The sequence below is a fragment of the Pelodiscus sinensis genome, chromosome 2 (genome assembly GCF_052426305.1).
Source record: "Pelodiscus sinensis isolate ZL-2025 chromosome 2, ASM5242630v1, whole genome shotgun sequence".
In the NCBI taxonomy this organism is placed as follows: domain Eukaryota; kingdom Metazoa; phylum Chordata; order Testudines; family Trionychidae; genus Pelodiscus; species Pelodiscus sinensis.
The window spans coordinates 60071669-60095527 of record NC_143053.1 but is presented as its reverse complement, the minus strand read 5'-3'; the positions used below and the strand labels follow the sequence as shown (position 1 = coordinate 60095527).

Here is a 23859-nt window from a genome sequence, read left to right as displayed (position 1 = left end):
GATCTCACAATAGTCAGTCTGATACAGACAAGCCTTTCCTTTTGGGACTGGTGTAACGCTTTCTGTTGAAGATCAACCTTTCACGCTCACTAATGTCCATCTCCTGTCTGGTGATTTACAATCTGAAAAGGTGCACAATAGAAATAGTCAAATATTCCATTGTAAGATGGGATACAAATGTCATAAGCGAGGTTAACAAAGGCAGCAGCACAGAAGCATGCACTTAAGTCCAAACTTCAAACACTCTTTTCATGCCAATACCTGTTTTGACAATATTAACACAAAGGTGAGCCAGACTGATTCCAGCTATGTATTTGTCAGCGTTCAATTGAGACAAGGGGACCTTGGCATGATTTGGCATCTGATTGGCCTGCAGCACAATTAGCAATGGGCAAAAAACAGAACCTTATTTCTAGACTTCTGAATTTGGGAGATACAGATTCATATCCCTGCATCAGAGCTTGTCCCTATAAAATGGGTTCCAGGATAAATCTAGAACTCAGAAAGGCCTGTTTTTGGTTCTGATCAATTAATTCTTGTGAGATTTCCACCCAATGTTTACAGAAAGCCTGAGAGTTCAAGGGAGCTACATACAGAGTAAGGAAAACATATTTGGTATAAATCTAGAAGAATCAGGAACTTAATACTTTATTATACTGTGTGTGTTTTATAGGCACATCAAGGCAGTGGCACTGCTGGCAACAATTTTGCAGGTGATGGTGCTGAGTTATGCCTTCTCACTTACACCATCCCGCTGATGGATGCCAATTCTCCCACACTGGACCACCCAGACGCATTTGCAGCAATGGCATTCAGGCCATATGGTCTGGGAGAGTTGGCAACACTAGCCACTCGCTGCCCCCAAGCTGGAGCCACAGCTGGGAGCAAGGGCTGAGCCTCGGGCTGATGTCAGGAACAGCACCCTGGCCCAACGGCAGGAACCCCAGGTGCCAATGGAGCCTACAGGGCTGGTGGCCTATACCCCAGGACAGGTGGGCAGCAGAGCCCATGGGGGCATGTCCAGCAGGCAATAGGAACCCGAGGAGCCTATGAGGCTGGCAGGCAACGGCAAAGCCAGTGGGACCGGGAGGACCCCAGAACCTCAGTGGGACCCTGTGGAAGCTGCCCAAAGTCTGGAACCCAGGTTTGGTTAAGTTGGTGGTGGATCATCAGGGGGCTCAGCCCCTGGGTATGGGGAAGCTGAGTGCACCTCTATGCACTGAGTAGTTCTAGTTAGGAACCCTACAAACACACAACAAAAACATGAGCCCTGACCTATAGAGCTTATCCACCCTGGGTTGGGCTGGGTTTTTTTTTAATCCTACTTACACACTCATCCTTCCCAAGTTCCTTGTGGCTGGTTCCCAAAGGAAGGGAACCTTCTACTGTAGCATTTTGAGATCAGTCAGTATTCTTCATTTGGTCCTAAAAACCATCCTGAATAAAGGATGTGAAGATGTGGGTAATTGGCTTATTGACCACACAATTAGTCGATAAGAGAAGGTGCTCAATCCCAGCTTGTGCCAGGTCCTCAAGCTACCCCTGCCGTGGCTCTGCAGTTTAAATGTAGTAAGAGCCAGGTGCTCAGGCAGTCCAGCTCCTACTACATTTAAAATGCAGAGCTGAAGCAGAGGAAGCTCCCAGACCCTGTGTGAGCAGGGAGCTGGGACCCCTCCATGGACAGGGGCTGCCATGAACAGGAGCTGCTTTGAGGCAGCTTCCCCTGCCCTCTTCCCCCTTCCCTCCCCTCCAGTTCGACACAGAGGAGGCAGCACAGCAAAGCTGGTGCTGGGGGAACTGGCTATTAAGTCAGCTCCCCGCAACACCAGCTCCTGCTCCAACCCTCCCTTGCTGCCTCTGACACAGAAGCAGCAAGGGGGGAGGAATATGAGTAGGCAACTCAACTACCTGACAAGCCTAGGCTTGTCGACTACTCACTTATATCCCTATCCTGAATGACCTATTCTTATGGGGAGTCATACAGTGTCCTATGACACTGTTCTACTAACAGACTTCTAATGTTCAAATAGTAAGTATGGGCAATTTTTTCCTAGCATTTAATTTACTGTGACTGTTTTCATTTAAGGATCTCAAAGCTGCTGACAGACGTCAGTCAAGCTTTACAATAACCTTGTGTAGATAGTATCCTACCACCATTACAGCTAGAAAATCTGAGGCACAGAGAGGTGAGTTGCCCAAGATCAGTAAGACTTAGGGGTAGAAGCCATAAACTCTGACTACCATTCCTCAGATCTGGAGGCCACATTAAGACCTTGTACCTAATGCTTGGCCATCTTTTTATGGGAGTGGAGGATAAAGCAGCAGCAGTCTCATTTTCTGAACCTGGGTGAAATCAGTCCCTATGAGCTCCAGCACAAAGCTTGTGCACTTGTTAAGGCTCACTTAACCTCCAATTGTGTGATCTTAGGTGGTGCATAGACCTTGTGCTAGTTTTTTGTACCTGATTAACTGTTATCCATTGTGTGCAGTGTCTTATAGGACAGGCTGCCTGTTCAAGACCCAGACAGGTGCCAACTCATAAGCAGCAACAAGCTTTTTGTGCTTAAATTTGACATTTTGTTTCCGCACCTAAGCCCTGTGGAAAATAGATTCATGCCAATCATTTGTTTTATTTTAAAATACACCCAAAGCCAAAGAATAGCTGTGATTTTAAAAACAATCAAATCCAAAAACTAGATCTCAAGTATAATTCCAAATTACAAAAACATTTAATGGCTACAATCTGGAAGCCTCTCCTGTACTAGGCCTCCTAAAATCTGCAGGTTAAAAAAAAAAGGCTAAATTTGTTCTAGCTTTCAGTTTTTGTCTACACGTCAGTGTTGGGCTTGATTATTTTTCTATCCTTTTTAAAAGCTTTAAATCCCCACTGCATAACCTCCCCTGTGGCTGAATGGATGGTGGGCTGATCTTTGTATTGGTGGGTAATGGATTTGGTTTGATTGCTTGACACATGAACAATAGAAAGATAAACAATTCCATTTGTGGCCATGAAATTCCCCATCTGTTAAGTGTGTTCCTGTTCTGAGAGAGTCAGGCAGAAACAGATGAACACGCCAGCCAAGCCTGATGTTAATGACATCAGTCATGCAAGCAACACATGTGGCGCAATAAATAAAAAACTAATTGAACTTTTGGTTGATTATATTGCTGTCCCACTGATCATTTTAAATACTCCAGTCTTTTCAGTAACAATGGATCGCCTAATAGATTTGCTTCCCAGAAACAGCAGGAAACTACCCTGGAAGGTAACAAGTGATGCCAGCTTGTTCTTCATCCTGTTATGAAACAGTGAAACCTCTAAAGATGAAATGGCTCTTGGTCCAGGATTATAATTTGTCAAATACTGATTTAAAAGAAAAAAGATTGTATTAAAATGACAGGGACAGCATCTTTTATCCCTAGCTAATGTCAGTAATGGATGTTGGACAAGGTGGGTGAGCTAACATCTTTTATTGGCCCAATTCTGTTGTGAGAGAGAGAGAGAAGCTTTCAAACTTACGAAGAGCTTTGCATGCAATAATGGATGTTAACAATTCTGGCAGCAGGCTAGCTTAACTTCTGTGTCAATTACACGTGTATGCTGGTAGCAAATGTGCCTCCCACCGGGCTGATAGAATAGTACCATAGTAATTAGGGATAACTATTACACTAGTTATGTGAGTGCTCTAGCAGCTGTAAGGCAACACCCATCGCTTGTCGTATGTAGGGCCAAAATTTCAAATATAGGTATCTAAATCTGTACTTAGACACCTACTTTTTTTTCAGAGCCATTGAAGAGCCAAAAACGTCTTCCACTTTTAAATGCGTGCGCAACTTTGGAAATTAGCCATTTATTAAGGAGCCTAAATATGGATTGAGAGTCCCAACTTTTGGCACCCAATGTTTGAAAATTTTGATCAAGATATCAAGAATCTAGGCCCTATTGTCTGTATATACACAATTATAGATTCTTTGAAGTGCAATAAACTTTTCTTAGTATGTGTGTCAACTACTGGATTCCCATTATATGGAGAGACATTTATTTATAAAAATATCAAAGAATGTATATTGAATCTAATCAAAATCATAAAAGACTGCCTAGCAGTAGCTTTGCAAAAAGCAGATATCAAATTCACCAGCTGTACAAAACAGACCCAGTCTGCTAGCCACTTTTATTCCTGAGGTTATTGCAAGCTATAAGAAGGACACATAAAACAAAATGCTACTCATGTAGCAAAGGCGTAGGTAACAGCTAAATTAAATCTTAGCATGAATAGAATTCATAGAAAGACAGATGGTAGTAGAAAATGTTGCAATTAAGAATATGGAATGAGATGAGATCACAGCATCAGTCTGCCTTTTGTAGACCTGGACAATGATCACAGAGCCAGACTGGATTAGTGAAACCTATTTACCAGAAGTTCAGAGCAGTTGCATGAAGCCGATAGGCAGCCAGAAGAGAGAAGGGAAAAATGCACCAGATTTACAGCTGCAGCGATGAAAATTTACAAGTTTTCACCACCGTGATTTCATCCAAATGTGAGTACATGTTAAGCAGAGTAACAGACAGTGTTGTCTTTTATACAGAATGTTTGACCAGCAAAGAAATCGCTTCAAGTGATAAACTCATCTCTTTGTTCTACTGTATTGTACTCATACTTCTGTGTTCTCTAGTTGCTCTGATGCTAATGCATGCAGATGCCTGAACAAGGCAGAGATATGAAATATTTGCATAGGAGAAAAATGTGAGGTGAATGTTCTTGATTCCATGTGATTTTGTTTATAATATGAATCACTGAGGTGATCAATAAGGCATAGCTCAGAACCGCACAGCTGATTTATGACACAGAAAATTACAATGTCATTTCTTGAAGAGTTATTCACTCACTGGAACAGGCTATACATTGAATAAGTGTCTGCTGAATCAATAAAGGGAGCATCTCCAAAACCATCTCCTAGAAATGAAAGTGTATTAACATGAATTACATCTGATGATTTGAAGAATAAATATCAGGTAGAATGCAGTGTGCATTTGATTGAATGACATAGTATAAACTCAATAACTGCTTATACAAAAGAAGCCAGGTAAAAGCATGAAAAGCTATTTGTGGGGGACAGATCGAATCTGCACTTGCAAGCTGTAACCGTGGGCACTCAGCTGCTTATTTTCAGGCCAAGAATAGGAGCACTGATGTGGACAGCATTGTTATTGTTTCCCTCTCTTAAATTATGTGGATCATTCACATAAACATCCTTCTAGCAGGCAACTTACAGAAGTGTCTTTCTGCTAGAATTTATATCCCCCCATCAGGCACAAAAATGTTCACAATGTTCTCTGCGCTGTTTTCACTGCTGTCATTGTATTCCTGTACAAGTGGGTCACTAATGTCTAGCTCCATGATTCACTCAATACTTCAGTGGTTTTTCAAGTAGCTGTCGGTTTGCCAGTGCTGTGACTTCCCTTTCATGCAATTCCTTTCCTCAGCTCCTGTAAGCTGATTGCTGCCTACAGTGACTTGAACACATGCAGCGATTTGGCCAGTGGTTCACAAACAAGCTGAAAACGTGCAAGGTTATTGTGATTAGATATGTTTGTTACTCATTCACCATGTAGTAGTTGGACATCAGCAGCATAATTAAAGTAACAAAGTATTTTCTCAAATTAGGAAAAATATGGACACTCGACACTGCCATGCACTGTCCAGGAAGATATTAAATAGGTTAACTGCCCTGACAGACACATGTCATTTTTCTGTCAATTAAACTTTTCTGCCCCCATCTTTAATTACATGTTTTGTTTGTAAGGCATCAGTGAATTTAGTCATCACTTATACAGTGAAATCTAGGCTTGTTTGGGGAGGGTTGTTTCTTCATTTAATTGGTCACATCTAGGTGGATGCCAGCTTTGAAAATGAGTCATAGCTTATTTATACAATTTAGGGAAAAACCCCTTCATTCTGATTAATTGTCCCCCCTTTGCACTGTTTGCAAATACAAACCTCATGAGGTGAAAAGTTTCCATGTTGCTTGTGGATTCCTTCCCACTTCATGAACTTGGTGAAACCATTTTATGGCATATGAATTATTTTAATTGATAGTGACACCGCACCCACCTTCCATGCCTGTGGAACTCCGGCAACTGAGCACCGTGTCACATTTTAGACATACCTGACACTAGTTCTTACCTGGTGATACAGTGTAGTGAGCAAGCACCATGTGTTATAGTGAGGCAGAGTTGTCTAGAGAATACAGAATGGACCTGCAAGTCAGAGGAATCTGGACCTGTTCATTCCTGCCTCTGCTACTGTCTTGCTGTATAACCCTGGGCACAAAATACAGGCCAAAATTTGTGAACCTGGGTTGCTAAAGTTAGACACCTAAATCCATATTAAGACATCTAACTAGTGGCCTGATTTTCTGTGGCAGCTGCAGGTGCTCAGTAACTCTAAAATTAGGCCATTTATTTAAATGGCTAAATATGGGTCTAAGTGCCCAACGTTAGACACTCAAGTTTGAAAGCCCTGATCATAACTTCACTCTGCTTCAGTTTCCCTCTCTGTAAACTTTGCATGGCCAGAAACATTCATCTCTGCAAAGCCCTTTCAGATGATTGGATGAAAACCTCTGTTTAAAAGCAAAGGATTATTAATGGGAGATGAGTGTCCAATGTTAACAACACTGCAAAGTAGCGTAGAGGAGTCAAAAATTTTAGTATTAAGTGTTTAATTAGTCAAATTATAATACCTTAGTTAGCCCATCTTCAAAGCACCTTACAAGCATTAATTTGTGTTGGTAACCCATGCATTTCAATGAGCCCAAGAACTCAAAGCAACACTCAACTGGAGATTAAGAAGCTTTGGGTCTGTACATCCTAACTCAAAACTCTGGTCATCTGAAGAAGTGGGCTGTGCCCACGAAAGCTCATGAGACCATCTACATGTTTTTGTTTTTTGTTCTGGAGATTAAGAGTTATATTTCCTTTCTCAACAAAGCCATCATGGGCAGTGGGTGAACCACTAACTCAGGGAGGCTAGCCCCTGGCCAAGCCCATCTTTTCCATCTAAGTCCCTTCCCCCTTCTACTCCTCTTCCTCCCCCAACCCAGAGGTTCGTCTCTGCAGCTGCCAGCCCCCTAACCCCAGAACACAGGGCGGGTGGGCTGTGCACAGCCCAAGCAATGTATGGTTCCCAGATCCAGAGAACCAGGTGGCATGTGGCCCACCAGAGTACTGGGTGGATGGACAGCACACAGATCCTGAAGGGCTGGGCAGCGCGACCCCAGTACAACAGCTCCCTCCCCCAGCACTGGGCAGCCCCAGTTACTCCAACTCCCAGGCCAGCCCTAGCTATAGCTCCAGCTCCAGCAGGCTTCCCTTCTCAGTAGGGAAAGAGGGGGCCTCTGGACAGAGTGTGGGTGGAGCCACGAAGGGCTGTTTGGATTGGCACAGCCTTCCACTGCCTAGTAGATGCACTGCTATGAAAACCATCCAAAACTGCAGACATCATTTGATTTTGACCCAAGTTTAAGCCTGAACAGGAACCCTGGATCCCAAAACCTCCTCAAACTACAGCATACCTGAGCTACACTATCCTCTCTGGGTCACACGCTGACCAATGTACATTTATAACCCAATCTGCCCTTTCCTCAATACAGAGAGGACACACACAAGCTTTTGTAACTGAGCTGAGAATTCCCAAGCAATTCAAGCAAAATACATTGTTTTAGGTCAAATATAAAACATATTCATTAACTATGGAAAGACACATTTGAAGTGATAAGCACAGGAGGAAAGAGATGGTTATCAAAGAAAATTAAAATAAATGTACAATCTAAATCTTATTATATTAGACAGCATTTAGCTCAAGCAATGTTCTCACCTTCCCTCCTCCCCCACTGAATGTTACAGTCCTTAATGCACAAACTTCTCCCTGAAGCCTGGACAAGTCTTCTCAGATGATCTTTGTCTTTGAAATGTCCTGCTTGTATCCAGTGTAAGTGGAGGAGAAAGGCCAATACATGGTGCTGTTGCTTTTTGTTTTATATCCTTGGCCCATGTACCTGGCACAATCTCATAACGTTATATACCCTAATGATGCACATATTTGGACAGAACAATAAGGGTCAGCAGATCATGAGTTTTCATATGATACTTTACATGGCATGCTTTGTACAAAATATTACAGCTGTATACGAATGATGAATATGGGGATAACAGCGTGTCATTCTGATTTCTGAGATATGGTGTTTCACAAATATGTTCCATCAGCATAGCTAAATTACCTGGATCTGAAGTCCCCAGATCAAATCTACCTCTCAACTCCATATAAAACTATAAACTGGCCCATGTTTACTTGAGACTGGGCCTAAGCCCTCTCCAAACATGCCTTTAGTTTAGGCTGAGTGTCAGGTGGGTAAAGAACCAGGTGAGAGTTGAAAAGAACTTTTCATACAGCTCTAATTAATGAGGACTTCTCATTAATAGGCAGCAGGTTTAAAACAAACAAAAGGAAGTTTTTCTTCACTCAGTGCACTGTCAGCCTCTGGAACTCCTTGCCAAAGGATGTGGTGAAGGCTAAGACTTTAACAGGGTTCAAAAAAGAGCTAGATAGATTCATGGAGGCTAGGTCCCTCAATGGCTATTAGCCAGGATGGATAAGAATGGTGTCTCTAGCCTCTGTCTGGAAATGGGTGATAGGAGAGAGATCATGTGAAGATTACTTGTTGTGTTCCCTCCCTCTGGGGCATCTGGTATTGGCCACTGTCAGAAGACAGGATACCGGGCTAGATGGACCGTTGGTCCGACCCAGTATAGCCATTCTTATGTTCTTACTTCACAATATGGCAGCTATACCATTGTGCTAAAATCTGAGGGAGGTGGTTTTCCAGACAATATCCCTTCTTGTTTTTATTCACCAATTAGAAGCCTGAGCTTGTGTGTCTTTTTGTGCAGAGGTCACTTGAATTGAAGATCTCCTATAGATAGCATTTGATGGAAGTAAAGACATTGTAGACTTTGAGAGCCAAAAGAGTCCCTATTTTCTCCTCTACGATAATCAGCTTCATTTGGAGGAGCTCCATTTACTACTGTAGAGACTTTGCATCTGTGTCCTAAGTTTCGGTAATAAAAGGAATGTGCACAAACTATTTTCAAGAGCATAGTTCACCTAAATGTTTAGCCTTTAGTTTAGGCTGAGTGTCAGGTGGGTAAAGAAACCACAATTTAAAAAATCATGACATTGGCTAAAAAATAGTTACATGAGCTATTACTAATGCCACAGTTGGGTTCTATTTATTTATTTTCTAGTTTTCAAGTCTTTAGGGGGCATCGTGGCCACATTTTTTCCATCTTCTTCCCTGATTTACAAGAGCTAGAAATTCCACTGTTGCCAACTATGCTTGATACTCTATGGCAGTGGTCCCCAACGCAGTGCCCGTGGACGCCATAGCGCCTGCTGGGGCATTTACGTGCGCCCGCCGAAACATCTGGGCTGTCCCCGCCTCCGGCCCCGGGCATGTGGTGCATGTGCGGTGCCAGCCCCGGGCGCAGGGCACATTAGCGGCTCCTGACCCGGGTGCCCGGCGCGTGAGTGGCCCCACCCCTGGACGCCCGGTGCGTGAGCAGCCGCGCCCCCGGATGCCTGGGGCGTAAGTGGCCCCGCCCCCAGACGCCCGGCAGCCACAAAAGGTTGGGGACCACTGCTCTATGGTTCCTTCAATGGAACAAGAAACATGTCCCAGCACTGCACACGCTAGTCGGCCGAGTGAAGACACAGAATCAGAGCTGGTAACGACATTTTAAACAAATTTTGCTTGCATTTGTGATGATCTCACAACAAATTACTCCAACCTGAGATTTGCCAGTTTCTATTTCTAATTAACAAATTCATGTCTAACGCTGTCATCTCAGATGTCTGCCACTATTACATTCTGACTGGGTTTCTTTCATTCTCTTTGCAGCGTGTAGTCCAGCGAGAAGAAAAGCCAAAAGCACACAAAACATGCTATCCAAGAGAGTAAGAACAACATCCATTTTTTTGTATTCGAGTTGGCTGAACTTATCCTTGAAAATCTCATAGCTGAGAAAGCAACGAGCTGGGGTCTCGGGAGCACAGAACTGAAATGGTGGTCTGGAGCTGGAAAAAGCTTTTAGAAAATGTCTGGAAAATTGCACATATTTAGAAAAAAATGTCTTGAATTCCTCAAAAAGATTTCTGGGGGGAGGAGAGTGTATGTCAAGCAAAACTATTCAAAAATAGTTTAAAACATTCTAACAAAACAAATGACAATATCCTGTCAGAAAAACATAGTCTGAAGGAGCTTGGGGGGATAGTTCACCTCAGGAACCAGTCTGAGGCTCTGAGAGTTAATCTGTGCCAGCCCTTTTTGCTAGCACAGCTTGCTTTCCCCTCTGTGCCAGTTCTGGACCATTGGCTTTGCACTGTGAGCACTGGCTTGTGCACAGTGGTGGAGCCAAGGCTGCACCACTCCCACAGTCCTGACTACCACCTTCTCCTGCAGCTGCAAAAGACAGTAACTGTCTAACAACAGCTGACCTCCTCCCCTTACCAAACACACACACACGCAAGCTCTCAGTGATTCTAATGCCTTTTGACTCCCTTGTGTGGGTGTGAAGGAGAGCTAACACGTGAACCCAAAGGCATCCAAGCAGTTAGTTAGTAAACTTTTTAACTTTTCAGAAGCTTAATCAGTGATTGTGAAAAACCCTCACCAGCTTGTGCAGCTGCATGATCTTGCCCTTATGATCCATTCCCTCCCACTGTTTATTTCGCTCATTTATTGCAGCTTTCTCTTACTTAACCTGTAAGTTCTCCATGGTAGTGATTGTGTCTACTTATGTATCTGTACCCCAGAAATTCTACATTCAAGGTGTTTAAATGAGTAAAAACATTCTCAAAGATGCATCTCCTACAATCTTAAATAATAATTTAAGATGGCCAAAAATGTAATTTCTACTCCATGGGAAATGCTGAGATTTCAAAATGTGGGTTTGTCCTGAATCCGGACAAAAAAGTTGAAATCTCAAAAATTTTCAGAAAAGAAAATATTGTGACAAACTTCATTTGGATTTCTTCATTTCATTGGGATATCATTGTGTTGACTAATATACAATACTAGATTATTGTATTAGATTACTGCATTGTTCGGGTCCTTAACTCAAGTAATTTTTTATTTTCTTCATTTAAATCATTGCTCTGCTGTGGGGCTGAGGATAAGAGGTTCAATATGCAAGCTGCCCGGGGAAGAGAGGATAACCCCAGCTCTCTCTCACTGCAGCAACTTGGGGCCAGATGAGAAGCACCTCTCCATGGTCACTGCAGCTTGAGTGGGCACAGCCAGGGAGAGGTGCATGTATGCCAGCTGGGGCAGGTCCAGGTTGGTCTGCCCCCTGTGCTCCCAAGACAGAATGAGGAAAACAGCAAACTGTGCAGTTAACCCTCACTCCCTGACAAAGGGGAATAGCCAGCAATGTCCCCATACAAATGGGGGAGGGGTGCTTCAGCCCCCCCCTCCCTAAAGTGTGGTTGTGGGGTGGGAGTCTTGAGGCTGGGACAGTCCAAGATGGGGGGGACACCTGCCAGCCAGCCTGCCTGATGATTCTGCCTTTTTTCTGCACGGTTTTCTGAAAACTCATCTGATGAAGTGTGTTTTATCCACAAAAGCTCATGATCGTATATATTTGTTAGCCTTTAAGGTGTCACGGGGCTGGTCATTGTGTTTAAAGTTACAGATTAACACAGCTCTACCCCTCTGAGACTTTTTCTCTCTAATATATGATCGATAAAAGTTGAAAGCTAAAGTCGAAATAATATACATCCAAATCAGTTTAAACCTTCTCGAAATAAAATGTTTAGGTAATCGGTTAAAATTTTTGACAAAATCAATACGCTCCTGCCTAACGTTTTGTTTTCACCAAATCAGCATTTTCTGACAGAAAACAGCTCTAGTCATAATCCTGTTCTGCTATTTTTATTCTGTAGTGTGATCATTAAAATCTCAATATACAGTTATTGCTACTATTTGGCAGTGACTTCTGCAACCTTTAATTTGTGGTGTGTGTGCCTATCTTTGTCACTTATTTAAAGAAACTTTGAATACGTTTATAGTTTCTTTTGTGGGGGTTTCCCCTCTACTCCTAGATGAATAATATCCTTGATTGTCCTCTTTTGTCAGTGCTGATGATCCCATGTTTACAATCGGAGCATCATGGCAAAAGGATCATGTGTGCAATGCAAATAAGGAAATCAATTGGCCTTTCAAAAATAACCACACAAACCTTAGATGTTGATGTCCATGTTTCAGCTGACTGCAGCTAATGTGTAATCATCCAATAGCATTGCACATGCTGGAAAAGACAAGCCTTTATGGATATTGTAATGGTCAATTTTTTCTTCTACAAAGAAAATGAGAGGTTATATTTTTTTCATTTGCACATTTGCCTGCTGTTAGCAATGCAGTTCTGTCAAGAATGGCATGAGGTCTTCCACCCTGGTAACCACAGTGGATGCACAACGTTAATCCCAGACAAGAGCAAAAATAGCAAACAACCTGGAAACCTGCCAGGTTCCTTCGTAGCAGCAGCACTTGAGCATGCCAGTGCAGTATTAAGTGATTTATACATTCATGTGACTGGCCTTGTGAGGTTACCTCAGTCGTTTTAAAATTAACCCTTTCCATTGCCACGAGGGTAATCAAGGAAACTTTTTAAAAGGTGCACGATTTAAACATTCAGATGGTCCCTCAATAAGCTCATTTTCATGATAGCTCCTCCCCTTCATCTCTTTCTCCCATTCTCTCTTCTTGTGCCCCAAAATGTTGACTGGAATTATATAAAAATAGTCTTAATTGAAACTGACATTTGATTACATAGCCAATATTGCTGTACATTCTAGCACTTACACTGCTAAAATTAGATCAACCTGCCCAGTGATAAGAATGTAGCTCATAAAATATGGCATTTTTCCATTAGCTGTGTGATTCTTTAGAGCCATGTTTCTCATACTGTGGGTCCCGAACCCCTGGGGGGTCATGAACAACTTAGATGGGGCTCGTGGTATTACAAAGTTTGAGAACCCCCGCTTTAGAGGATAAGCCACAAAATCACAATCAAAGTCATGCATTTAATTGCTTCATTCTTTCTTTGATTGCTTGACTCTTTGGAATGGGAATGGTTTATTAGTTTCAAGAGCATTTTTGTATGTTGTGCTATAGCCCATACATCATTGTGCAACACTCCTGAACCCTAGCTTGCCCACTTTTTCATCCTCATTTCAAGCTAATTTTAACACTAGGGCTATGAGACAGCACCACTGTGTAAGGCCTTGCTGCTTTTAAAATCAGTGGTTGAACTTAGTAACAAAAGTTACTAGAAATTGGCCTCTGAATGAGGATCCAACAGCATGGGAACAGGATAACCCGGTAAAGCACAGTAAAAACAGTAATCAAACATTTAGAAAGCAGCCTGATTATGTGGGTGACTGCCAATAATTGGCAGTTCACCTGAATAACTGCAAAACTCACATGGATTTAGCTTTGCTGTTACATTTAGAAAAGAAAAGTGACTACAAGATAATCCATGTGATTTACCCTACTTGTTTCTGATGACCTAAAGAAGTGTCAAATCTTGTTTAGCTCTATGTGGGCTGCCTGCGGCAGGTTTGGTTTTCTGACCTACATATGTCTTGACTTATTACAGTAACATGTTGGGTAGTCCCTATCATGATGAAGTCACGCATTAGGGTAGCAGTTCTCAAACTCACTGCACCGCGACCCTCTTCTGACAAGAAAAATTACTACATGACCCCAGGAGTGCAGACAGAAGCCTGAGCCCACCCAAGCCCCGCCACCATTGTGGACAATGGGGGTCAAAGCCAAAGAGCTTTGGATGGGGGGGCCTTTAACCTGAGCCCCACCACTCAGGGCTGAAGCCCTTGGGCTTTGACTTTAGCCCCAGGCAGTGTGGCTCAGGCTTCAGCTGGGCCCCAGTAAATCTAACACCAATCCCGGCAACCCTATTAAAATACAGTCACAACCAATTTTGGGGTCCCACCCCACAGTTTGAGAATCGCTGCATTAGGGATAAGGAACACTGGAAGTCTGCTGTTATTAATTAGCTGTAGCAAATAAATGTAGGTCTATGTGAGATGTTCAGTCAGGATTGTGCTGTGACAGTTGAGCTAGCACCGTGACAGAAATGTCATAATTTATTGCAATGGTTCTTCATGCTTGAAGAACCTTTTGTACCTAATATAAGTAACTAGAAATCTTTAAAAACATAGGTAACATGGCTAAATAAATTAACCCTGCATTGAGCATAGAACTGACAACAAACCATGCACCCATGCACACACTGACACCTGAAATTTACAAGACATGGGTGTACCACTGGGCCAAGTCAGCACTCTCCTTGAGTCAGGGAGGATGTGGGCAGATGCAACTACCCACTTGCATGTCATAAAATTAACACGTCTGGCCTCTGGAAGAGCACAGAGGAAAGCAAAATCCATACTTGAGGGTCTGTATGGAGAATGCCAAGCTAGCAGCAGCCTCATCCAATTGATAGTGGTGCAGTCTCTGAGTGTGCCTCCTGACCAAATTGTGGCAATGTGTGATGGGCCCTCCAATAACCAGGTTCCAAACCCTCCAGGGTTTTGTAACCAGTTGGGTTGCATGCACATTTAGTCATAGCTGATGCAGATCCTTGAGAGTGTGAATAATGTCTGCTTAAACCAATCAGAGTCTGCTTAAAACGTGGACCCCGCATTTGGGAGTTTGCAGAGTGCAAGTAGCCACTACAGAGGGACTAGGCGATTCTGAAATAGTGCAGCCACAGCTAGATGAGAGCCAGTAGAGACTGCTTGAGCAGCAGCTAGAGGCTAACAGCTACTGTCGTCCTTGGAATGGGGGGTTTAATACAGCTGGAACTGTGCAGAAAAGTGCTGGTAAATATCTTGAAATGCCTGGGGGAAGCTAAGTCTGAGAACCAGTTTCAGGGCTCTATGGGGCCCCATGGGAGAGCCCTGGAACCCCAGTCTCCAGCTTGCCTCAAGGGGATGAAGTCCAAGCACCCCTGTGGGATTGAAGCCCTGAATACTGGAGTGCCCTGCACGTTGAAGCCCTGAGCACCAGCACTGCTACTGAAACATGAAGCCCTGAATGTGGCAGGGAGGATGATCCAGGAAATAATCTAAACAAATTTAAACCCGCCCCATTCCTCATCTTTGCCCGCTGTTGCCTTTCTTCTTGAATTCTCTCCTGATCTTCCAAGAGAGGAAAGCAGGGCTAAGCAAGAGAAAGTCTCTCCTCGTGCTACTGTTCTGTCTCGTATAGGCAGTACCGCCACCCCAGAGAAAAGCAAAAGTGCAGGGGCCAGTGAGGCAATGGATAATGTGTCTGTGGTCCAGGAGAGTGCAGGGTTATGAAAGCAGAGAGAATGCAGGTCATTATTCAACATGTTTATCATTCCTCTTGTTCACACCTCAAAATCAAAATATTCCTTCATTTATGGGGATACAAATTGAAAGATTAAATGCTACAGAGCCAATGACAGTGGTTCCAGTATAATTACTTGAATGCCTTACATCAGTGGTCACCCACCAGTAGACTGGGATCTACTGGTAGATCTTGGAGCCTCTGACAGGAGATGCTGACAGGTTTGGCCAAGAGGCTACTATCATGTGTGGGCACTTCAGTTACCCTTCTCCCACTGCTGCGCAACTCTGCCCTTTGCCATGGAGCTGTCCCCACAGGAGCCTCCTGCTTGCTGGGCAGGGGAGGGAGAGGAAGGGCACTGATGTCAAGTTGCCCCCTCCCACTTTGTATCCTGTCTCCACAGAGCAGAGAGGGGACACAACAGGGCTTGGGATGGAGGAAGCTTGCTGGATGCTTTTGGGAGTGGTGCAGGGCCAGAGTAGGGATGAGCTGCCTTAGCCCCACTGCACCCCTACCCGGGAGCCACCTGAGGTAAACAGTGCCCAGCTGGAGCCCACGTCCCCAAACCCTACCTCAGTCATGAACCCCCCATCTTTACCCGGAGAACCATGGACTGCATCCAAGTGCCCTCCCAGAGCCTGCACCTAGAACCCCCCCCCCCCCGACACCTCAACTGCCTGCACCCCAACCCTCTGCCCCAGCCTGGTGAAAGGGAGAGTGGGAGGATGGAATGAGCAGGGGCGGAGCCTCAGAGAGCGGGCACAAAGGAGGAGGAGCCAGGGTATTTGGGTTTGAGGTAGATATTGGATTGCACTTAAATTAAAAAAATGATCTCACATATTAAAAGGCTGGAGATCACTGCCTTACATTCTTACATAGCTCCAATGAAGGTTTTTATAATTGGACAGTTTTGTCTCTTTCCTGCAGGTGGTAGCAGTGTCTGATTATCAGCCTTACAGGGCAGAGGACTTGCTTCCAAGCTCACAGGATTTCACCCAAGTCCCGTACAAAGATGCAATGTGGAACTTTGGTCATTTGCAGAATGAACAGGAAGGATTCTGTCCTACCAAGCACAGTAAGTTCTCAGCTATGACTTCCTTACTCCGTTATCTCTGCTAATTGCTTAGATCATTGTTTGATAATGCAGCCTTCTAGTTTCATGAAGTTTTCATTAAAATGGATACTTTGGTACGTATCTCAAAAACTGTCCGCATAAAAATGCAGTGCGGTGAATATGATGATGATCATGAGGTTGCAAAGCATTTGTCAGTAAGAGACTGGGCTAATATCACATAACACTTTTTTTTTCCAAACTCATACTCTTCTGTTCCAAAAGTTTAAGATATATTCTGGCCAGCCCTGGTAGTGGTGCCTGTTATCATGAAGTTGCCTTTCACTGTGCCCTATAAAACCCTGTCGTCTGTTGCTTATAAATTCTGACAGACTATTTGGTCTGAAATTTTATATCCTGAATATCTGCCTCAGGCCAAATTGCTTTGGAAAATTGCTGCTGAAATGATTCCTGTGGGAATTCTGCCCCCAAAATAATATATCTGCACTTGAGCAAAGTGTCTTATACCTCTCTTGACCTGGTCCACACAGGATGACAATCGTCTACTTCTAATTGGTTACTCCATAGCTCAAATGGAGATCCAATGACTACGTGGGTGTCAATGTGATGCCATGTACTTGAATCTCATTGTTTCTATTTGCTTTTTATAAAATTAGGATAACACACACACACACACACACACACACACACACAAAAACCCTATGTTAAAAGAACATTATTGAGGCAGCAAAGTGAAGCTCTCATAAGTATGGAAATGGCTGAATTAAGGGAGGTAGGGGGAAATGTTCTTTGCAGCTTCCTTTTTTGCCCCCACACAAGGCCATGCACAATGAAGTGTGGGGTAAGACCCGACAGCTGGACCCATTGTTGATAGCTAAAGTTACGGGGTTGACTTACAAGTCTCCTTTAGCAATTCCAAGCTCTCTCATTCCTACATAACAAAAGGTGGTCAGGTCTTTTGTGATATAGATCTTTGCAATTGGTCATAGTCAAATCTAATATGACTATATAAGTCTACTTACAGCCTCTTTCCACATAGTCTTTTAATAATATATAGTCCAGGGTAACGATAATTACCAATAATTGCATCTTAATTATGCATTGCAGTGGGAATTTCTGAACAAGAATCATCAAAATCCCGTGATAACCAGTTGGATGGAAAATCTTCTGTAAGTAAAATTCAGTAAGATCAGCTATCTGTATGTGAGGTGCTTTAAAATAGTAGATGAAATTCAGTGTTGAAAGTGCAAACTAATACCCATTGGAAGAAATAATCCCAGGTATACATATAATGGGGTTTTTTTAATGCTTGTTACAATCAGAGAAAGAGATCTTGGAATCATCACGGCTAGCTCTCTGAAAAACTTCCACTCAAAGCACGGCAGCAGTCAAAAAGGCTAAGAGTATGTTAGAAGCTATTAGGAAAGAAATAAAAAATAAGACAGAAAATATGATCATTGCTCTATGTTCAGAGTGTGGGCATACCATAGTTTCATATATTTCCAATTCTGGTCACCCTTTCTCAAAAACGATGTAGTAGGACTGGAAAAGGTTCAGAGAAGAGAAACAAAGAGGATCAAGGATATGGAACAGCTTCCATATGAAGAGACACTAAAAACAATAAAAACTGTTAATTTTAGAAAAGAAATCACTAAAAAGAAATATGGTAGAGGTCTATAAAATCATGAATGGTGTGGAAAAAGTAAATAGAGAAGTGTTATTTATGCCTTTACCCAATACAAAAATTGTTTCACTTACTGCATTTAAGCAGGTCAAAACTAGATTTGCAAAAGCAATTTCTGACATTTTTAATGATTGCCTCTTGGAACAACCCTTGAAAACACAAGGATGTTCTTCTAAATTTAACCCTATGTGATACTTACGAATTGGTTCCATAAAAGTGAAATCACTAAGTAAAAGAGACTACAGTGAAGTAAGTCCCAACCCCCTCAGTAAAACTAGCCATTCTAGTTGTAGCCTGACATAGCAGTAGTAATAATATCTCACTCTTATCTAGCACTTTTCATCAGTAGGTCTCCAGGTGCTTGACAAAGGAGACCAGGATCATTATCCCCACTTAACAGGCACAGTCAGGGCCCAATATGGAGTTGCACCTACTAACAGCAGGTGAGTAGTTGCCCCTCAACACGGAAGACATGATTTACCAAAAAGTAATGAAACCTGAAGGGTTTTTAGGCATCTGTCTCACACACCTCCCATTCTTGTTCACATGAGTACCATAATCCTTGCTCACAAGAGCACCTCCATGGATGTGACTTCACATCAGTAAAGATTATTTTGTGGTTAAGGGTTTAGCAATCAGACCCATGATTTGCTCTCCTTTTCAGCAATTTATGGTATTTTTTATAACCTCTCACCTTAAGTCCCCAAGTAACATGCAGGTCCCATTCATTAGAGAGATGTGTAAAAGTTTCTTAATCATCTTTTTCTTCCCCAGAAACTTTCAGCATCTCCAGTCAGACATATCACAGTAAAACAGGCTGCAGCTTCAGAACCAGCTACACCAGACAGTGCTTTTGCAGAAGAGTAAGTCCCCTTTCTGTACATCCACCATCCCAGTACTGTTGTGCCTGGTGCTTCAAGGCTCTGTCTGAAAGGCAAAGTAGCAGAAGGCCCAGGATGTAGGTCATCAATTGATATACACACATACGAAAAGTCAGTAGCAGATTACTCATGAATGGAGTAATAAACCTCAATGATCTATAGAAGATGAGTAATTAAATTCCAGAATATTTGTCTGAAGTATGATGTTATTGATTATACACTATTCATCTAGATTCTAGATTAAGACTATTTAAAATGTTAGACATTTGCCAACTTAACTGCTCTTCCTTAATTAGAAAAAAATGAATGATGACTGAGTAATTATTTATAAACATCTAACTAGCATGTCATCATGAGTCCAATTTATTCAAGCCAAGCTTTCCTGTAGAAAGGAAAAGGAATAGCCACATTGGAGATACATTGGGCAAAGTTCTGCTTTTGATCACACCCTTCAGACCCCCCGAAGTAATATGCAGAAGTTAGCCCAAGCACTTAGGCACTAGAAGGTGCAATTTCCTTATATCTTCTAAACTAATAATTTTATTAAATAGAAAATTGCTCCTGTGGGCCAATTGGACTCCTCACATAAATTCATTTGTCAATTGAGTTACACCAAAGATGAATACATTGCTCTTTGGGAGCAGTACAACTAGCCCATATTTATTATCATTGTTATTTAGACATGTCATAGGTGTACATTTCACTTTACACTCAGATTAAAAACCTGAGGCCTGCGTCTCTGTTGTAGCTCCACTGAAATAGATGCAGTGACCCCAGTATACATCAGCAAAGGATCAGTCCTACAGTCCCTGCTGCTGCAGAGATCTTACAATTACAATCTAGGGGTGTCACAAACACTACTAGACCTAGTGCCTACCACAAGACCTCGGGGCTGTCTGCACTGCAGCTAGAGGTGTGAATTCCAGCTGGAATAGACATACCTGTACTAGCTCTGTTCAAGCTAGTAAACCAAAAACAGAATATGAAGCCAGAGTGGCATAAACTGTGGACGTGGCGAGCTTCTTAAGCACATACATAGGGTCTTGGTCAGGATATTGCTCACTGTGATTAGCCCTTCCCACCACTCACACTGCTATGACTACTGTTTAATTTTAGCTTGCTAGCTTGCGCAGAGCTAGTGTGTGCATGTCTCCTTGAGAGTGAAATTACACCTCCAGCTCCAGTGTAGGCATACCCATAATCCCATTGGCTTTAATGGGGAATAGCAAACTCTAAACCGACATCAGCATTTTCAAAATTGGGCCCTAATATAAGGTGTGACCCTGCAACCCCAACTCTCTAATGAATAAAAAACCAAGGAAGTGATGCTCTCTGGATACTCCCATCTGGCAAATAAACAAGGGAGGAGAGGGCAGAGAAAGGAATGGGGAGAATCTCTCTTTTTGCCAATTTGAGCAGAAAGCCAGGCGTAAAGAGGAAATACTCTGTACCTTTTCCAGAGTTGTCGTTACTTCTCCGGGAGTAAGAGGGGAACAGACAAGGAATTGTGGGGCAGACCAATCGCATGCTGAGTCTAAAGGCTCAGTCTAGTAGCCCATTGGGACTGAGTAGAGGGTTTTGTGGACTCAAACCTTTACATATGACAACACGGTCAAAGAGGGAAGATCTTAGATTTGCACAAAGCACAGCTCAGCTTTTGCAGTGTTCGTTTCACTATTGTTAATGGCATTCACATTTAACCGGTACTTTATTCACTTGGTACGAAGGTCAACACTGGGAAGAGGGATGAAAGAAAGGGCGGCTGGATAAGGGATTTACTTATAACAAATTCAGTTACACCCCAGTGTGAGCAGCTCTCTTCCTTCTGCTAACCCAAGGTTATTTCAGCTTGTTTAGTTACCCACTGAAGATGTGAATGAACCTGGCAAAGAGCCATAAGAGAAACTTTTAGTGTGTCCTGCTTTGTTCTCTAGCTACAGAAGGCACTCGAGGAAGAACACTGGACATGACTTATCCCTTGCTTCAGAAGCAGATGCCTCTTTACTTTTGACGGGCAACAGCTTGTGTGGAACTCCTGGCATCCTAAGGAAAATGTGGATGAAGCACAAGAAGAAATCAGAATATCTGGGGGCAACAAACAGTGCCTTTGAGGCCGACTGACAAGCCTCAGCTTTGCTTTTGCAGGACGAATATTCCTTTAGCAAGGGAAGGATGCTTTAGGATTTCCCTGGGGATGGTTGCAACTCTGTTGATGAAAATCTGAAGACATTACTTGTGCTATTCATGGAATTTGCTGAACCTTGGAAGATGGAAAGATAATACGGAAAAAGGAGACTGTGAGCTAATTCAATAGCCATATTTTATTGGAATATTTCTGGTACCAGTACAGTTGTAATATATTCCACCTGATTTGCTAATGCTAAAACTACTGTTGACTCATTCACCATTATACTTGTTCTGTCCTAATTAACGTGGAGTCATAAAGACAAAAGCCTACAATTAGCTTTGTATATTCCTATGAGACTTCATATCAACTACTATGTGCCATTCAACCCTGCTGTTCATTTTGTACCACTGCTACCAATGAATTAGTCTGTAATTCATGCCCATCCCAATGTCATTATTTCTGAGGTACAAGAGTTGAAAACCAAACCTTAAATCAGATACACTTTGCTGATAGCTATGCACCATTGTATATTTATTCAGTATTGATGTTTATTAGACATGACTAAAGAAAGGGAGGAATTTTAAATGAATGGGTGAGACAGAACTGAGGTTATTTATATACTTAACTCCCCTGGATTTCAATGGAAGTTAGGCCCCCACAAACACCTGTGAGAATCTGAGCATGAGTAACTTCCAGATGCATATTTAATAAAACTCTAACCCTGGACACATGATCAGTCTATTAACATTTAATGTCTAGCTCAAACTATATTACCCATGAGTGTAGACACTCAAGGGACATTTTGTTCTGTAAAGCCTGTTCAAGTGCTAGCTATAACTAGTATACATGTAATATGTAACTTTGTGGGACAGAAAATTTCACCATGTGCATGAGAGGCTAGGAGGCAAAGGATGTGCAGATTGCACAACTGGACTATTCAGTAAAGTAGGTTTGCCCTCAAGAGGCCCGATCTTATAAGCCAGTGATTCTCAACCATTTTTATACCAGAAATCATCTTGCTGCCTTCCTAAACTGTGTCAAGGGACCAGCACTGGGCCATGGACTGTCAGGGTGCATCTACACTGCACCCATAGCTTGAAATAAGCTATGCAATTGGAGCTACGTAAATTGCATAGCATATTTCAATGCTATTTTGAAATAGCTTATTTCAAAATTTGGCGCTGTCTACACAGAACTTATTTCAAAATAAATCGCTATTCCGAACGTCCCTTACTCCTTGTGGAATGAGGTTTACAGGGATGTTGGACTAGCGAACTCATTATACTTCAAAATAACAGGTGTGCTCAAAAGATGCAGAATAGCTATTTTGGGATACCTCTGGTATCCCAAAATAACACTGCAGTGTAGACAGAGCCTCGTTGAGAAACATTATTATAGCCAATGACTTTAATGCAATTGCTCAAGGGAGAAAAAACTGCTGACTACACATTTCTTGCCGTTCAGGAGCTACTGCCTTTGTTTCCTTGTCTCTCTTCCAGAAACATGCAAAAAATAGAATAAAATGACAAAGTTTGGGGCCAAACTTGCAGCCCTTACTCACAATAGAAATATTCCTATTGGTTATTGCAGGATCAGGTTCTTCGTCTGCCAGAAAGAAGGGATTTAAATTTGGCCCAGTGCAGAACTCTAACATGAATTTGTCTGATATGCCCCTGCCGGTGAACATAAATTAACACCTATACAGATGAGTTTTTGCACCTAAATCTCGAAGCTTTAAAACTTACATTTAAATAAAAGGATAATGGTTTCATCCCCCTACCCTTCAAAGAACATTTCTAGGAGCACCTCTTGGGAGGCAAGCTAGAGGCTGCCTAGAGTTGCAAAGAGAATTAGAAAGTGCAAGAAAGCTATCAGCAGATGATGTCCAGTGCCAGCAATATGTGATCAGACTACTGCTAATAGAGGAAAATGTCCTCTGTTTTTTAAATCCTTGAATGATTCCTCCAGCCAGGAGCCAATGCAAGAAGGTGCAGAAAACTGGGCAACTCTCCTTCTCTGCCTTGAGCTAGCATCTCTTCCCCATCCCATCCCTTTTCAGCTAGGCTGTGTCTAGAATGGCAAGTTTTTGCGCAAAATCATCTGCTTTTGCGGAAAAACTTGCCAGCTGTCTACACTGGCCGCTTGAATTTCCGCAAGAACACTGACGATCTCATGTAAGATCATCAGTGTTCTTGCGGATATACTGTGCTGCTCCCGTTCGGGCAAAAGCCCTCTTGCGCAAATCATTTGTGCAAGAGGGCCAGTGTATACAGCACAGTACTGTTTTCTGCAAAAAAGCCCCAATCGCAAAAATGGCGATCGGGGCTTTTTTGCGGAAAAGCGTGTCTAGATTGGCCACAGACGCTTTTCCGCAAAAAGTGCTTTTGCAGAAAATCGTCCTGCCAATCTAGACGCGCTTTTCCAAAAATGCTTTTAACGGAAAACATTTCCGTTAAAAGCATTTCCGGAAAATCATGCCAGTGTAGACGTAGCCTCTAATGTGGTCAGAGCTCTCCATTCTTTTTCAAATATTTTAACTACTGTTTAACACCATCCCACCTAGACGGTAGCGATATACAGGTCAAGCTTACCAAGCCATCAGCAAACTAGTCAAATCCAACCAATCTATTGTCTTTAACAAAAT

General features: G+C 42.6%; 1 protein-coding gene across 1 annotated transcript; it reads left to right on the top strand.

Annotated features, from left to right (window-relative positions):
* The first annotated feature begins 4193 nt into the window (after positions 1-4193).
* Positions 4194-23560, top strand: VXN (vexin). The gene is made up of 6 exons (XM_006131468.5): positions 4194-4539; positions 9958-10013; positions 16378-16525; positions 17630-17691; positions 18981-19069; positions 21022-23560. The coding sequence occupies exons 1-6, from the start codon at positions 4473-4475 to the stop codon at positions 21206-21208; spliced, it is 609 nt and encodes a 202-aa protein (XP_006131530.3). The 5' UTR covers positions 4194-4472; the 3' UTR covers positions 21209-23560.
* Positions 23561-23859: the final 299 nt, after the last annotated feature.